This window comes from Durio zibethinus, chromosome 6 (genome assembly GCF_047325235.1).
Source record: "Durio zibethinus cultivar Kanyao isolate XHJ-2024 chromosome 6, ASM4732523v1, whole genome shotgun sequence".
Lineage (NCBI taxonomy): Eukaryota > Viridiplantae > Streptophyta > Magnoliopsida > Malvales > Malvaceae > Durio > Durio zibethinus.
In genome coordinates, this window is record NC_143167.1 from 34758257 (window position 1) to 34774373 (window position 16117).

Here is a 16117-nt window from a genome sequence, read left to right on the forward strand (position 1 = left end):
TAGGTTAATAAATATTTCGTTACAAATTCAATTTTTCAAATATTCAATTTGCACTAGCTACAGCTTTGCCCACCTAAAGCTCCCTTACCTTTCAAAAACAAATTTTCAGTGCAATTCTCACGCTGGTGAGCTTTAAAGTAGGCAAGTGGATTTCATTTCATCTACCGACATAAAAACATAACAAAAAAGAATTTGTATATATTTATGTTAAACAGTATTATCTATTAAGTCTTAGGTTACCGATATATATTTAAACCGAGTTTCTTTATTTATATATAATTAATTGATTTTAAATTGAATGTTTAAAATTATATTAGAATCCATATTTATTTTATTCTTTTGCCTGAATTTGTTGTACTTTCATATCATATAACTTTGTTGGGTTTATCATGTGATAATCTCGTCTAAACATGATGAGGCATGTTAATTGGAGTTATATATTCCACATCTATTAAGTCTTAACTACCTATGATCTTATAGCTAATTAATTTTAGAGTGGATGTTCAACAGTTTATACATCATACTTTAGCGCCTAGCTATGTTGTTTGTCTAAATTTATTTTTAACCCCTAGCTAATTACAATTAGGTGAAAAACCTACCAAACTAATTATAGCATTCCTCCATTTTAAAATAAGAAATGACAACGAGGCTTTTAGGGTACACGGGCATATATAAAACAAGCCATCTTGGGATCACAAAGAAGAATTATGGCTTTAATTAATCCAAATTTATTAGTCGTATAAAAGTATGTGAACGAGGAATCCACTGATGAAATCATGAAACAAAAAAAAAAAAAAAAGCAAGCTTTGATGGGGTATTCGAGTTGGAAGGAAACGACGTGGCCAAGCTTCAGATGATTATTCCATATGCGATGTATCAGTCATCGTTCCATGCTCGAAATTGTTATCTAAAATAAGTGGTGATCAAGCTTCAGAGCTAAAAGAATTGGAAAGAAATTATGGAGAGGTTCTTGATGAGAAATTGAGAACTGCATAACTTTTGTTAAGTATTTCAAAGAGGCTTTAGAAAATAGTGATGGCAACAGATTGATTAGTCTACCAGCTTTGGTGTCGAAACAAACGGAGAAAGCTGAGGAAGTAGACAACCATGAAGATATGAACATTAAAACCAAGGAACTTGGATTGAAACACGGACGGTATAATGTAATGCTGTAGCTTTTAATAATCAAACCCAATTTCTTCTTCAGTTGATTTTCATTTTCAATTTTATTCCTAGACATTTCTTCTCTTGGTTTTAATGTGCATGACCTTCTCTCACATTTAGCTATAGTTATGAAATTATACTTGAATGCCAAGCCTAAATTATCTTTTTTTGTCCAAAATATTTGCTCTTTGCATTTGTTCTTGCCTTGGGAATTTCCTCTGGTGAATTTGAGTTGACATTTTCTAGTCCATGTTTCATTCGTTTGTACATATTTATTGCATATCAGTCTGTTAATACCTCTTATTTTCTCTTGATGCTTGAACTTCTTCTCCACCGTGTTTGGTACATTATTTTTGAATCAGTCAAACAAAAGAGATTAGTATATTAAACAAAAAGCAGAATAAGTTGCAAAAGATCTAATAGTAACGAATTATTCTTGTGTTGGTGTGCCTAACATCTTCCGGGAGCTGGACCATTGGCACTGGATCCCCAGAAAGCATCTTTAAACTGTAGAAATATTATGGCTAAACTTGGTTCAGCAGATCCAGGCAAAATAATAATAATAATAATAATAATAATAATAATAATAATAATTCTTTGCAAATTAGATTGAGAGCTCTCTTGAGGAATTTAAATTTGTAAATAGTGGCCAATAATTCTTCTTGTAATTTAATTCTTATGAAAACTAATCATTAATAGATAAATTTCAACAAAAAAAAATGATTCCTCTTTTTAATTATTACATTTTTCCAATAACTAATTCAGTCTCCCTTTTAAATTTTTTTTTTTTTCTTTATGATATGATTGGATTATTCCAAGGCTGCAAGTTCCAACTAGCAGAAAATGGTTTGGAATTATGCCCAAGATTTTCTTGTTTAAAAAGTTTTGATTATGGTCTCTTCTGCCCTGCATGTTGTAGCTACAGGTAAAAGGTATTCAAATAGTGGTTTTAATTATCTCATTTTTAGTTAATGGATGCATAATTTTCTGTGTGAAAGCGTAGTTCTCTGAATTCAGTTTCAAAATTATTAGCTTAGTCCAGTTTGTTGCTCAAGTTCAATGACTTATCCTTCAATTCATGCAGCCAATATGGGGTGAAGGAGAAAGGTCAGTTGAATTTTATAGCAGCAGCAGCAGCTGCAAATCCAAGTCTCCACCATTTTATCCTCAGAGAGTCTCTCTAGATATCCTGAGAAAACAAAATTCTAGGACATTGACAACATCTTCCTATTTAAATTCTGATTCAGAACTGGAGTCTGTTTCCAAGAACAATTCAGCCAATTCTTGTTCCTCGGAATCCGAAGCTGAGATTGAGGTAATCGATACAAACAAGTAACGAAATCTCAACCCCTGAGGCCCTGACTGATCCAACTATGCATTTATTTTAGTTTTGAAATATTACGTTTGTGTCTTGTAGGAAAACAACAAAGAAATTGCATTGTTGGAATACGGAAAGAGCCTAACACAAGAACAGAGGCAACCTGTCTTAGCTGATTCCAGCCAGTATGTAATACAGAAAATTAGCAATCATCTTTACATTGTCTACTTCACTTTCTGATATTTGGATTCTTCTTGCTATCTATCAGCTCTCCTCGTTATCTAATGGCAGATAATGGTAACCCCCCCGGCAGTGGGAAACATACACATCCCCCTAAGGATTTTGTATGCCCCATCACAAGCAATTTATTTGATGATCCTGTCACCCTTGAGACAGGTCAGACATATGAGCGTAGAGCAATCCAAGAATGGCTGGATCGAGGAAACTCAACATGTCCAATTACCCGCCAGAATCTACATAGCACTCAGCTGCCTAAAACAAATTATGTACTTAAGAGGCTGATCGCAAGCTGGCTAGAAAAGAATCCAGGTCCAGTCCCACATCAGTCTGAGAATCATCAAGATGCAGAAACTAAGCCAATGATCAAGTCAGTAGTTCCTGCAACTTCTCCTACTAGTGTCATAAGTCAAGCCACCATGGATAGAACTATCAATGAGTTGCGCCAAGCGATTACCAATCTATGTATGTCTGAAAGTCTGAAGGATACAGAAAGGGCTGTTCTCCAAATAGAGAGGTTTTGGCAAGAAATGAATATAGAACCTGATATCCTAAATATGCTCTCAAAACCTCCGGTAATCAATGGGTTTGTGGAGATCCTTTTCAATTCTGTCGACCTCCCGGTGCTGAAAGCAGCCCTTTTTCTCCTGTGTGAACTGGGGTCAAGAGATGAAGCTGTGATCCATACACTTACCCGAGTTGACTCTGACGTAGAACGTATTGTGGCTCTATTTAAGGAAGGGTTGGTGGAGGCAGTTGTGTTAATATATCTGTTACGACCTTCAATCACTGGCCTAGTGAAGATGGATATTGTGGAATCCCTCCTAGCAGTTATAAAGGAGAAAGACGACGAGTTGGTTAAAATGTGTTTGAAGCCAAAAACAGCTTCTGTTCTCTTATTGCGACAAATTCTTCAAAGTAATGAAGAGGATGTTGCATCTTCAATTATCAGTACGATTTTTTCTTCAAAAGTGATAGAAAGTATTGTTGTCAGCTCAGGAGCTGAATGGGCAGTTGAAAGGATTGCAGCAGTTGGTATCTTAAGAAGATGCATACAAGAAGATGGTAAATGCAGAAGCATCATAGCCGATAAAGCTCAGTTGGCTCCAGTTTTAGAAAGCTTCATGGGCGCAAGCAATGAAGAACGATTTGAGATAGTTTGCTTTTTGTCTGAGTTAGTCAAATTAAAGAGGTACATTTATCTTTGTGTTAGTCAATATACATTATTATCACCTTTCTTGCCGATGAATCTTGAGCTAATGCCTGCATGAATGAATTTGTCTTCTCCAGGAGGACATTCAATGAGCAAATTCTCAACATTATCAGGGATGAAGGCGCTTTTAGTACAATGCACACTCTCCTAGTTTATTTACAGACCGCACTCCTAGACCAATGTCCTATTGTAGCTGGTCTCTTGCTCCAAATTGATCTTCTGGTTTGGTCCTAATATCTCCCTCCAGAATTTAACATATAAGAAATCTGTATCTATAGGCTTTATGATTTGTCTATTTCATACAGTAATTAACTTCAACAATCTTTCATAATTGCTTAGATGGTTACATCTCTTAAGATGGTAGCATTAAACTAATAATTGATTTCTTGCTTTCTAGGCTGAGCCAAGAAAAATGAGTATATACCGTGAAGAGGCAATAGATACCCTTGTTTCATGCCTCAGAAATTCAGAATTCCCTGCTGCTCAAATTGCAGCTGCAGAGACAATTGTATCACTGCAGGGAAGGTTCACTGGCTCTGGGAAGCCCCTTACACGACCTTTTCTTCTAAAACGTGCCGGACTCGAGAAAAATTACAGAAAGCTCATGCGGATGGAGCAGCTACACAAGAATCCCGGAGACTTGGAAGATATATCCGTGAGTCATTTCAAAAATAGTGAAAACTTTATGTTGTTCACCATTTTTTGCTAGTTTAGTGTATTGCATCTATTACATGCTTTTCATTTTTCTTTTGTCACTTCAATTAACAATTGAATCAACAGGACGAAGAGAAGGCAGCTGATGCTTGGGAAAGAAGAACGGCATTTGTTTTAGTAAGTCATGAATTCGGTCTGGTTTTTGAAGCTCTGGCAGAAGGGCTGAAGAGCAGATCTGCAGAGTTATGTTCGGCGTCCTTTGTAGCAGCAACATGGCTAGTATACATGCTCAGTGTTATTCCAGACACAGGAATAAGAGGAGCAGCCCGTGTCTGCCTACTCAAGCACTTTATATCAATATTCAAGTCTGCAAAGGACATTGACGACCGAACTCTTTCCTTGTTGGCTCTCAAAAGCTTCATTCATGACCAAGGTAGATTTTAATTTTTGAAGTAAAAATGATAGATTCATACTTGTTTAAAAGTTGCAGTAAAATGCTCTCAAGTAACCCTTCGAGCTTGAAATCCTCATTTCCTTTCTTTTCATCTTTTGGTCGTTTTTATGTGCCATCAGGATAAGAATCATGACTTCTTTTTCATAGCATATGGTGGATTAAGCAATAAGATATTATAGTGAATTTTCTGTAAAGGGAAATTAATCACCAGCTCATTGCTCAGATCAGCTAATTTAGCTCTGAAGTTGGCTAACTATGCAAAGTTATCTGAATTTCAGAAGGACTGCGTGATCTGACTTCCTATTCGAAGGACATTTTGAAAGTTCTAAGAGAGCTTAGGAAATCCTCCCCACTGGCATTTGAAATTATGAAACTTCTCTCTGAAGGACAAGATTCCAGTGCTGTATGTTTGATAAACTTCTGAATTAATAATTCCAGGAAAAAAAAAAGTGAAGAATGAAGTATATAAGCAAACTTGTCTATTTCTGTTGTGCTGTAGGACTTATGGAATCACAAAGAATTATTTCAAGTAGACTCCAGTGGAAATGGAGACGTATTGTCAATTGTTAGTTTCAAAGACAAATTCTTTTCAGGCCATTCAGATGGAATTATAAAGGTAACGCTCTGCTCTGATGTTATATTTCAGAACTCCACGTATTGTTTAATAATTATACTAACTTCATTGCACAACTGTTTATAACTTTGTTGTATGCAAGTATGTGTATGGATATTCAATTATATACAAATAAATCAGATCCTGCAAATATATTAAAAGAAGAAATTGCATTTGCATCCTTTTGTATGAAGACAACTTTCAGTTTTTTGCATTGATGAAGTTCTACTCCTTATGTTTTAAATGGTGGTACAGACATATGCCAGAAAATGGTTAAACCATTATCTATGTGAGCTTTCAATGAATAAGCGGTAGGATTCAATAGGTTCCTTAGGCCACTTCTCCTATGTTGAATTTTTTTGGCCACTCCATATACGTGGAGTTTATTTCTGGAGAAAATACAGCCCTTAATTGATGATACAAGTTTAGCACTGATCCAGATGATTACCTCACCTGACAGTAGAATAAAGTCTTGAGTAAACCACTTAAGATGAACACATTAAGACTATTTTTGAACTAAAAACTTTATTTTATGAAACCGTGCTTGATAGAAAGTTATGATACTTGAGTTTGACTGTTCTGTTCAAATTTGAAGGTCTGGACCAGTAAAGGCAGCACTCTTCATCTTGTCCAAGAAATTCAAGAACATAGCAAGGCAGTTACAAGCTTGTATATTCTACAATCTGGAGAGAGATTATACAGTGGTTCACTTGATAAAACAGCAAGGGTATGCTCTTTTGCCTCTTCCAGATTACATCCGCCTCAATGGCACACTGATGCATTTTGTTGCAATGAGCAGATCTGGTCCATTGGCAATGAACTAATACATTGTGTAGAAGTACATGATATGAAGGATCAGGTTCACAACTTGGTTGTTGCCAATAGCATTTCATGCTTCATTCCCCAAGGAGCTGGGGTCAAGGTATCAGATCATTTCACTCTTCCTCTTTGTGCTGGGTTTTCATTTCATGCTTAATTCTACAAGGAGTGTCCTTATTCTCTTAGCTATCTGCATCTGAAGGGAGAACTTTAATGTGTAACTGAATTTAACCTTTTTATCCCTACCCCTTGCAGGTTCATGCATGGAATGGACAATCAAAACTATTGAATCAAAATAAACACATCAAGTGCTTGGCTCTTGTACATGGAAGATTATATTGTGGATGCCATGATAACGGTATCCAGGTATCAGGTTTTCTTTCACAAAATTAAAAGCATCATTGTACCTAATCTCTCTGGACACATTGTTTTTCATTTCTTCTCAGTCATTATTGAAATCCTAATCAAAGAAGTTTGATTTTCAGGAACTTGATTTGGCGTCAGGAACACTCAGTACCATTCAAACTGGTTCTAGAAAATTACTAGGCAAAGCACATCCTGTCCATGCACTCCAGGTTCACAACGGACACGTATATTCAGCCAGCACTGCCTTGGATGGAGTAGCTGTGAAGGTTCCTTTCTCTTTTTTGCTATCCCTTCCTTCTTTGCCTTTTCTGCATTGTGGTGACAAGCAATGACTTATACTTTCTTTTGATCTTCTTTTATTTTTCCTGGAAAGATTTGGAGCGCTACAAATTATAATATGGTAGGATCGTTGCCAACTACTTCAGAAGTGAGGTCCATGGCAATAAGCTCAGAGCTGATATACTTGGGATGCAAAGGAGGAATTGTGGAAGTTTGGGATCAGAAAAAACAAACTAGAATTGAAACACTGCAAACAGGAACTAATGGTAAAATTGCTTGCATGACTCTGGATGCTAATGAAGAAGTTTTAGTTATCGGAACTTCTGATGGCAGAATTCAGGTAAAAAAAAAACAAAAACAAATCTTACTTCCCTCTTTGTCTTCAATATTTGATGTATGCTTCAACCTTCAAACATTCACTAAAGCTGAATTATTTGATGTGATAGTTAACTGTCAAAGCTTATTTCTTCTGCAGGCATGGGGATTGAGTTAAACGCTTGAAAACGTGGAGAAAGGATGCTGTAAACTATGGGGAAGAGAACACATTGCCTACGAATTAATAGACTTGTTTACTAATTTGACATATGCTTTGCACCATTCAAATAACCATCATTGGAAACCCTGGAAGAAGAAAAAAAAAACCAGTGAAAGTTGTACAAAATTCAGCTCAACCTAAATTGTTAGTTGTCATTCTATGAATTGACTTTGCACCAAACTGAATTGTAAGTTTTGGAAACAATTAATAATTGTTTAGAATTGTATATATAGATGAACATTAATATACATTTATCCGAACCCTTAGCATTATTGGAGGAAATTCTGACATTTCAGAAAATGGCATTTGGCAAATAGAGGAGAGGAGGATGTTATATATCACTTAGTCCAAGACTCAAGAGATTCTAAAATTTTTTAAAAAATGCCAGAGCACAAACCCTAAAATTCTCATAACTTTTTATGTTCTTATTTGATTGTAAAATCATTAATTTCATGATGGTACCATTCATATAAAAATTCAAATGGCTAAAAATAATTTTTATTGTTTAATTATAGTTTGTCATGACTGCATAATTACTTTTTATATATTAAATGGACGGACAATGAATTTTTTTCTTAAAAAAAAAAAAAATTGTCTTTTTCTTTTGGCCATATGGTATTTCCAAATGGGAAGTGTAATCTCTCCATTCCGGTTTTAACTCTATATCTATTTCTTTCTTTTGGTTCTCTTTTAACTGAATTCAAGCGTAATATCAACCATTTAAAACATCGAGATTTTGATTTTCAAGTCGCAGTTTCAACCACTGTCAATGGAATAATTGGGTTAGCATCTAAACATGACAACAGTCAAGACTTTTGTCTACCAATGCATTTTGCAGTTAACAGGTTAAATTAAGGACAATTAAAATATTCTTTTAGGAAACATTTTCTTATTTAAAGTATTATGATTCTTCTCAATTTCAAAAGCAGAAATATATATTAATTATAAAATTTTTTTATAAGCTTTATCTTATTTGTTAGCATTTCCTTTCATGTATATGTCATTGTTAACTTAGTATTCAAACATTTTGAATAAAAAAAATTTATTGAAAGAGAATATTCATGCAATCGCCAAAAAAAAAAAAATCAAGAATATAAAGTAACCTTTTTTTAATATATTTGAGAGGTCTATTAATTCACCCACTCAAAAGAAGGCGACCCTAAAAATAAGGAAATGCTGCTATACCATTTGAGTGGTGTTGAAGCTGACCTCAGAAACGGGAAACACTCAGCAGCATCAGCATAACGGTTCACAGACAAGCCAAAGTCATCCGTTACTTAAAGGTTATTTCGGTAAACTTGGAGAATTCTCAATACGTGGCGAAATATCATTGGAAAATTTGGATGCGGGGTCTACGCACGTATTTTATCTCCCATAATTTTGATTTGCGGATTGCAAATGTAATTAAAATCCAGCTAAGAGTTTCTCTCTCTCCTTTTTTTTTTTTAAACGCCCTAAAGCTAAAACCCTATAAATGCCCTCCCCTTTCCTCGCTTATTACCGTTCATTTCCTCCGCCCTCATTTATCACTGTCCGATCAAGTGTCTCTAACACAGCACTAATATCATCACCGTCGATTTTTATCCAATGGCCCCGATTGCTGTCGGTGACGCGCTCCCGGACGGTTCTCTCTCCTACTTCGACGCTGAGGATAACCTCCAGCAAGTATCTATACACTCCCTCGCTGCCGGGAAAAAAGTCATTCTTTTTGGCGTTCCCGGTGCCTTTACCCCCACTTGCAGGTAAACAATTCTCTCCTTCCTCTCATGTTTTAACCATTCGTTGCCGCTCAACGGGGCCGATTATGTTTTAGTATTTTTTTAGCTGATATTTTAATAGAGGGCTTTGATTTGGTGTAAACGCAGCTTGAAACATGTGCCTGGGTTCATCGAGAAAGCAGGGGAGCTTAAATCCAAGGGTGTTGATGAGATTATTTGCATCAGTGGTAATTTTTCATTTTTCATGAGTTAGTCATTTTTTTATCATGTATTTAAGAAATGTATTGTTATAGAATGCTGAAGTCATTGCTGTGATAAAATCTTCATTTCTTGGTTAAAAATGGAAATTGTGTTCTTGAAGTAAAAGTGAAATTGAGTTTGTATTTTTAAAAAAAGTAAATATATAGTTTTTCCTATATAATAAATTGCAGGATTTGTAGTTTTATTTTACTTATTTATTTGCTTTTTTTTTCTCAATTAATATAATTTTCTTAGTTTTACTATTTTTGCTTTATAATTACATTCCAGGAATCAAAAAGTAAATAATCTTATAACCAGACTGTTTTCTCTTTTGCCTTATGAAATGTTTTTCAATGAAAATCTTATAGTGAAATGTCTATATAGTTTCTTGAAAACAGAAATTACAATAAATAGAATGCACATCCTATGTTTTTGATACTTGATTACCAGATTTGGCTTTAGACTGTTGACAGGAATTCAATTTTCTCATGTTTGAAAGGTAAGGGGACTTAGCTCTGGCTTTGTAGCATTTGTGAAAGTCCTGTAATTTGACTTTGGTCATGAATTGGTTTTTTTGCAGTGAATGACCCCTTTGTGATGAAGGCATGGGCCAAAACATACCCCGAGAACAAAGATGTCAAGTTTCTGGCCGATGGTTCAGCAACATACACCCATGCTCTTGGTCTTGAGCTTGACCTTAGTGAGAAAGGGCTTGGCACTCGTTCCAGGAGGTTTGCTCTCTTGGTCGAGGACCTCAAGGTGAAGGCTGCAAATGTTGAATCTGGAGGAGAGTTTACCGTCTCCAGTGCTGATGACATTGTTAAAGCTCTTTAGAGAATAGAGTTGCTTTGTCCACGGAGGTGTCTCTTCTTGGCCCTATAATTCCTAGTCATCTTGTTAAGCTATCATTTGGTTTTTATACTGGCTAGTGGCTATGAATACGGATCGTTTTATGTAGTACTTGATGGTTATGGTAATAAATACCTTTCTTCAATTTCTTTCGTTTGTTTGACATGATGAGAATGCCATGATTGGCATGGTTAGAGGAAATGCTCTTGCAAAAACTATGATCAATTGGAAGCTATAATATATATTCAAAACTATTTGATGATTCTCTCTTGTATGGTCTCTCAGTTGCATTCCGCATAAGTGCATCCGTCCAGAGAGTGTGAGGGCAGTTCGACCAATGGTACATTCAAGATTTTATGAGGGCCTCTTCCATGCTAAAAGGACGTGCTAGGTAGAATTAGAAAGTAGAAACGAAGGGAATGATTATTTGTTTGATGCATAACTATTCTTCTCCAAAAACTGTTCATCTAAATATAAGCCTGATGACGGACTGAACTTATCGTGATTTGTTTGCTGTCGGGCTCTATCCCTTGCTGACTAACCTCTCCAATGCTTTGTTACCATCTCGGAAGTTCATTCAGCACTTGTTTGCATCATCAGCATCTTCAAGTTTCACGATGCAAGGAAGACTTCCACATCAATTTTTTTGGGCTCTTCAATGGCCTTTAGAAATGCTGCGAGACTTGGAGGCATATATGGATTGGATTGGGTTTGGTTGATTCTTTGAAAACCCAATTTAGGACCTAGTTTAGTCCGGTCAAACTTGAATAGTTTCGATACTGTTGTTAAAATATTAAAATATTTTTTTGATATTTATAGTTTAATATATTTAATTAAATGAAGGAATTAAAATTAAATAAAAACCATTTTTATTAATTAAATAGTATCTTGGGCCCCGACTTGACCTGCCAAATCCATGGACATGTCTAGGCCTTGCTTTCAACAAATTGTAGCAATATTTTTAACAAATTTCATACGTTTGATTGATAAAAAATACTTCTAAAATATTTGCTTGTTTACATGGTCTATCTATTGTGACCACACATGAGATAAGGTTAACCTTCTGGAATTCCAGAGTATCAGATTCAATCCCCAAAGCATGAACTTCCAATTTTGTTTGTCTGTGTTTTGACTCTTTCAATTCCATAGAAGTGAAATGTTTTTTTTTTTTTCTTTTTTAATATCACATTATTATAAAATATGGAATAGGTGAGCGATTGAAACACAAAATATAAACTAGACTTTGAAATAAAGTATAAAGATAGGTATCATAGATTACATTATTTTGAGTTTAGCCAAAGAAGAGTGAGGAAAATGAAATATCAGCATTCCGAGGCAATCTGTGACAAATCTAATTCTTTGGACGTGAGGCCCCTGAATCGTTATGAGTGATGATAAAAGTAAATTTTTTACTCCAGCAGTGTCCATTTTTGGATTGACGCTCAACAGTAACATTTTCACTCCACATTGTGCCCCACTTCCCCCGAAGTGGGGGAGGGGAAGGGCTGCTTAACTGAAATAGAATATGTTAAGGAGAAAAAGAGTTACTACTAAAATTTATGTAGAAGCATTTATCAAAACAAAACAAATGCAAGTGAAATGAAGTAGTGAATTTGCATATACTCGTCAAACATCCCCAAATCAAGGGAGACCTTGTCCCTTCAGTTAATCTGGACACTGTCACTATTTTAAGTGATGGTTTGTCAAGATCTAGTGTAAGTTTGGTTTAAGACAGCTAGATCTTTTCTATGCTCCAGATTGCCCCAAATTTTGCTTTATCCTCTGTAAAGCAACAGAGAGGATAGTCCTTCCACACCAATTATTACTGAACTTAAGTTGAATTCCTTGTATTAGAACACATAATGTTCTTTTTCAGGTTTGGGTTTAACTCTTTTTCTTTCAATCCAAGTTGTGGCAATTCAAAGGTAGGTGAGTGACTAAACCGAACTCTTCAATGCAGAGAAGAGCAACCAAATCAGCCTGCTAAGCAATTAATGCCAACAAACCCAACTAACCCTGCCATCAAACATTAATACACGAAACACAATTTCACAGTCCCCCAAAAGCCAAAACTGGTCGTTCTTTTCAAGAAAAGTAGAAAACTGATGACCAATGAAGAAAAAATACAATTTTTTGTACCCTCGTTTATTTGTTACAGACTTGAGTAAAAAACACCTAAAAAAAAAAAAAGAGATTTGGGCCAAGCAGAGAAAAAATATGGCTAATGTATTTTGTCTTTTGCAATGGCTTGCATGTGTATGATGAATAAGGACAAAAGACAAGAGGACATAATATATGTTAGTGTACTAAATTGAATGAAATCTAACGGTCCCTTTCATTTCAAAAAACTATTTAAAATTGGGAACTATTAAAGAAACCATTTCTTTACTGTTACTGTGTTCTTTTTTTTTTTTTTTTTGGAGCACAGGTACAGAAAAGGCATTTAGTAATGGATTGTTGCATCTTTGTTCTGGGCCTTAAGAAAATGATGTTGCCCCATATAATTTCTTTTTAGGTCCTTTCGATCACCTTTTGGCCATTATTCTGTAGAACTACAATTAATATAGTAATTTACTGAGGTTTTTGGTCTTTAAATCAAAATTGAATGAAATTAATATTGAGCTATCGAGTTTATTCAAGTTATTTACTTGAATTGGGAGATTGGAACTTGGATAAATATTTTAAAATTTGTTCATAACATTCTTTTCTAGGTCCGTACTCAAATCAATCTTCAATGAGCCAGTGTTTTAACAATTGTATAAATTCATTGGAGGTTTATTTGTTTAATCATACCAACCTTAGCAGTAATAAATAATGTGAAAAATCACAAGCTGGAAACCAACAACAATGAAGAAAGGCCATAGCTATAGGTGCCCGTTTGAGAGAGGGGCCCATTTTTTCTGCAATTCAAAAAATTTTTCTGTTGGATTTTTGAAATCTATTGAGAGGGACGATAAAGGCAGCAACACCCTTTGACTACAGATGATTACTTCTCTCATAAGCTTTGTTTTTTTTCTTGTTCTCTTGAAACTACAGCATCTATAATATATCATCTTCTCACTCTTCAACTCACCTAAAGAAAACACTTTTCTCTTCTTTCTCTTGTTTAACTTTTTACTCTTTTACTCTGAAGAACCTTGCTTACTTTACCTCAACTTTTCAAATAGTTTTAACATATACATTAGTGCTGTAGCTAAAGAACTACTGCTATTTCTGTACAAGTTGGAAGTTTAAGAGATCATGAGTGCTACAAAGTTCATCAAATGTGTTACAGTTGGAGATGGAGCTGTTGGAAAAACCTGTATGCTTATTTGTTACACTAGCAACAAGTTCCCAACTGTAAGTTTTTCATAGTACCCACCTCCTGAAAATACTTCCTTCACTCTTTTTTTTTATTTGTTTTCGTTGTTTTTATGTACTTTGAAGTCATTTCACCATTAAGGCTTTGTCTTGCAGCACTGGATAGTGTTTCCTTACCTGTGCAATTTAAGTAATCTCAGTTTTTTTTTTTTTTGTTTTTTGCTTTTATTGGTGTCAGGATTATATACCAACAGTGTTTGACAATTTCAGTGCTAATGTGGTTGTGGATGGGAGCATTGTTAACGTGGGTTTATGGGATACTGCAGGTATTTAGGTTTTCTTGCTATGTGAACTTTAGTTCTTCTTTGCTGCTTGCTATCATTGGTCGAAGATTTGGTGGGTTTTGCTTGATGCTTCATTTCTAATTGATTTTCCTTTTCTTTTTATCTGATTTAAAGGTCAGGAGGATTATAGCAGGTTAAGGCCACTGAGTTACCGAGGTGCAGACATATTTGTCTTAGCTTTCTCGCTAATTAGCAGAGCAAGCTACGAAAATGTTCTCAAGAAGGTACTATTTTTCGATGCCAATGTTTTCTACTTTTAACTTCTCTTCTGTTCTAAAAAAAGTATTTTTTGTTATGGTACTTTTAGATCTTGTTTGAAAAAAGTGGATTTTTTTCAATTCAAATTAAAGTCAAATGATTGTTGGCTTTTTATACTCTTTCTTAGAACAAAAGATTTTTACTGTTATCTCGGTGACTGAAAATTGGATTAACAGCATCAAGTCACGAGCTGTTTTTAGTTTGTCATATCCAATATCCTAAACTATCCATTTAATCTGTTAACAGTGGATGCCAGAGTTGCGTAGATTTGCCCCAAATGTTCCAATTGTTCTGGTTGGGACAAAGCTAGGTAGGCATCTATTTTGAGAATTTTGTCATATAATGATGCACATAAGTTTTTTTATACGGAGGGAGTTCATGAATAGCATCGGATTATGTTGTTTCTATATAAATCAGATCTTCGGGAGGATAGAGCATATCTTGCTGATCAAATGGGGTCGAATATTATAACATCTGCTCAGGTATCCTTTTCTTAAGTTTAACTTAATTGTAAATTTATTTGTGGACGTTATTTGCCCTTTGGCATGAAGGAAGTAGCTCACTCAGATCATGCTTACACAGGGAGAGGAACTGAGGAAACAAATTGGTGCAGCAGCATATATTGAATGCAGCTCCAAGACTCAGCAGGTGAATTCGATGTCGCTGTATTAAGGCTTGTACTGTTGTCTTTTCCATCTCCAGCATTTCTCGTTTCTGTATTGTTTTGTAAATGTTTTAATGAATACAACTTCATCTCTGTTGACTGTTCAGAATGTCAAATCTGTTTTTGATACGGCAATCAAGGTTGTTCTTCAACCCCCAAGGAGGAAGGAGGTGGTAAGGAAGAAAAGGCACCGAAGGTCTGGCTGCTCAATTGCGTAAGTATACCATTTCTTCTCTTTTGATACTTATGGTTGCTTAAGACATAATCCTCTCATTTAAAAAACTTAGTATGTTAGTGTTCTCTTATAGACATAGGGCACATGATTGAGTTGTCTTGTACCATTATAATAAATAAATTCAGTTAAGGTTACAGAATCCTGATGGTTGTGGAGAGGATAAGTCCTGTAGAGAGCATAAATGAACTGTTTGGGAAAGGCTTTGAATGAAACACCTTATCTGATGTCCTTTTCTTATAGGATCAGATCTAGTAAAAGTTTCCTATGAATTCAGATCACTTTACACGATTAGACTCATCTAAGGCATCCCCTAGAAGCTTCTGTCAATTTGATAGCAATCCAAGCAGAAAACAAAGTAACTATTGGTGAAGAGACCTGATCTCACCATGATCTTTCAACTTCACTGATGTGGAATCTAACACCAGTTAACAAATGTTTCACTACCTTGTCTACAAATATTACTAATTATTTGCTATCTTTCAACTTAACCATTGCAGGAGTTTGGTCTGTGGAGGATGTGATGCGTAATTAGGAGATAGTGGTTGGGGATTGCTAGTTCTTGATGAAGATCATTTTGGTGTTTGACAATTACTGCTTCCTGACAGGAAATTTCATAATATGCTTTAATGTTTTTGGGGACTCAATGGCATGTAGTGGACCAAGAAACTGACTGGAAGAGGGACAGAGGGAATTGTTCATTCTCTCATGTATTATCAGTATTACTCTCTAAACTGTATTTTTGTGGTTTCTGCAGAAATATAACTCGCTATGAAGTATGAATTAAAAATATGTTGTTAAAGTCCTTGTCCACCTCTCATTTTTTGACCCTTTACTTAGAATATCTCATGTTCCCTATT

At 35.2% G+C, this 16117-nt stretch overlaps 3 protein-coding genes across 4 annotated transcripts; all 3 read left to right on the forward strand.

Annotated features, from left to right (window-relative positions):
* The first annotated feature begins 2177 nt into the window (after positions 1 to 2177).
* On the forward strand, positions 2178 to 7880 carry LOC111285745 (putative E3 ubiquitin-protein ligase LIN-1). Of its 2 annotated transcripts, XM_022875336.2 has the most exons (14): positions 2181 to 2479; positions 2582 to 2667; positions 2751 to 3911; positions 4010 to 4154; positions 4330 to 4587; positions 4713 to 5019; positions 5319 to 5443; positions 5540 to 5656; positions 6249 to 6380; positions 6453 to 6575; positions 6728 to 6838; positions 6958 to 7104; positions 7212 to 7457; positions 7593 to 7880. In XM_022875336.2, exons 1-14 carry the CDS (start codon positions 2243 to 2245, stop codon positions 7608 to 7610), a joined length of 3213 nt encoding a protein of 1070 aa, XP_022731071.2. In that variant the 5' UTR covers positions 2181 to 2242; the 3' UTR covers positions 7611 to 7880. The 2 variants fall into 2 exon arrangements, with proteins under 2 accessions (XP_089619362.1, XP_022731071.2); XM_089763236.1 differs by lacking the exons at positions 7212 to 7457; positions 7593 to 7880 and having other exon boundaries at positions 2178 to 2479; positions 6728 to 6845; positions 6958 to 7098.
* A 1236-nt stretch (positions 7881 to 9116) lies between these two features.
* LOC111285075 (peroxiredoxin-2) lies at positions 9117 to 10604 on the forward strand. Its single transcript, XM_022874310.2, has 3 exons — positions 9117 to 9394; positions 9518 to 9597; positions 10191 to 10604. The coding sequence occupies exons 1-3, from the start codon at positions 9240 to 9242 to the stop codon at positions 10442 to 10444; spliced, it is 489 nt and encodes a 162-aa protein (XP_022730045.2). The 5' UTR covers positions 9117 to 9239; the 3' UTR covers positions 10445 to 10604.
* Positions 10605 to 13485: 2881 nt separating this feature from the next.
* Positions 13486 to 16070, forward strand: ROP9 (RHO-related protein from plants 9). Its single transcript, XM_022876408.2, has 8 exons — positions 13486 to 13798; positions 13998 to 14085; positions 14218 to 14327; positions 14608 to 14671; positions 14779 to 14843; positions 14944 to 15009; positions 15133 to 15239; positions 15758 to 16070. Exons 1-8 carry the CDS (start codon positions 13700 to 13702, stop codon positions 15786 to 15788), a joined length of 630 nt encoding a protein of 209 aa, XP_022732143.2. The 5' UTR covers positions 13486 to 13699; the 3' UTR covers positions 15789 to 16070.
* Positions 16071 to 16117: the final 47 nt, after the last annotated feature.

What these genes read in the sequence shown, in the direction of transcription:
- LOC111285745 (XM_022875336.2), top strand. Translation starts at nt 2,243, where the DNA reads ATGCAGCCAATATGGGGTGAAGGAGAAAGGTCAGTTGAATTTTATAGC. An exon ending in AAGCTTCATTCATGACCAAG is followed by an intron (nt 5,020 to 5,318) that starts GTAGATTTTAAT and finishes TCTGAATTTCAG; the next exon opens with AAGGACTGCGTGATCTGACT. An exon ending in CCCAAGGAGCTGGGGTCAAG is followed by an intron (nt 6,576 to 6,727) that starts GTATCAGATCAT and finishes TACCCCTTGCAG; the next exon opens with GTTCATGCATGGAATGGACA.
- ROP9 (XM_022876408.2), top strand. Translation starts at nt 13,700, where the DNA reads ATGAGTGCTACAAAGTTCATCAAATGTGTTACAGTTGGAGATGGAGCT. An exon ending in CTAGCAACAAGTTCCCAACT is followed by an intron (nt 13,799 to 13,997) that starts GTAAGTTTTTCA and finishes TATTGGTGTCAG; the next exon opens with GATTATATACCAACAGTGTT. An exon ending in GCAGCTCCAAGACTCAGCAG is followed by an intron (nt 15,010 to 15,132) that starts GTGAATTCGATG and finishes TTGACTGTTCAG; the next exon opens with AATGTCAAATCTGTTTTTGA.
- LOC111285075 (XM_022874310.2), top strand. Translation starts at nt 9,240, where the DNA reads ATGGCCCCGATTGCTGTCGGTGACGCGCTCCCGGACGGTTCTCTCTCC. An exon ending in GCCTTTACCCCCACTTGCAG is followed by an intron (nt 9,395 to 9,517) that starts GTAAACAATTCT and finishes GTGTAAACGCAG; the next exon opens with CTTGAAACATGTGCCTGGGT. An exon ending in TGAGATTATTTGCATCAGTG is followed by an intron (nt 9,598 to 10,190) that starts GTAATTTTTCAT and finishes GTTTTTTTGCAG; the next exon opens with TGAATGACCCCTTTGTGATG.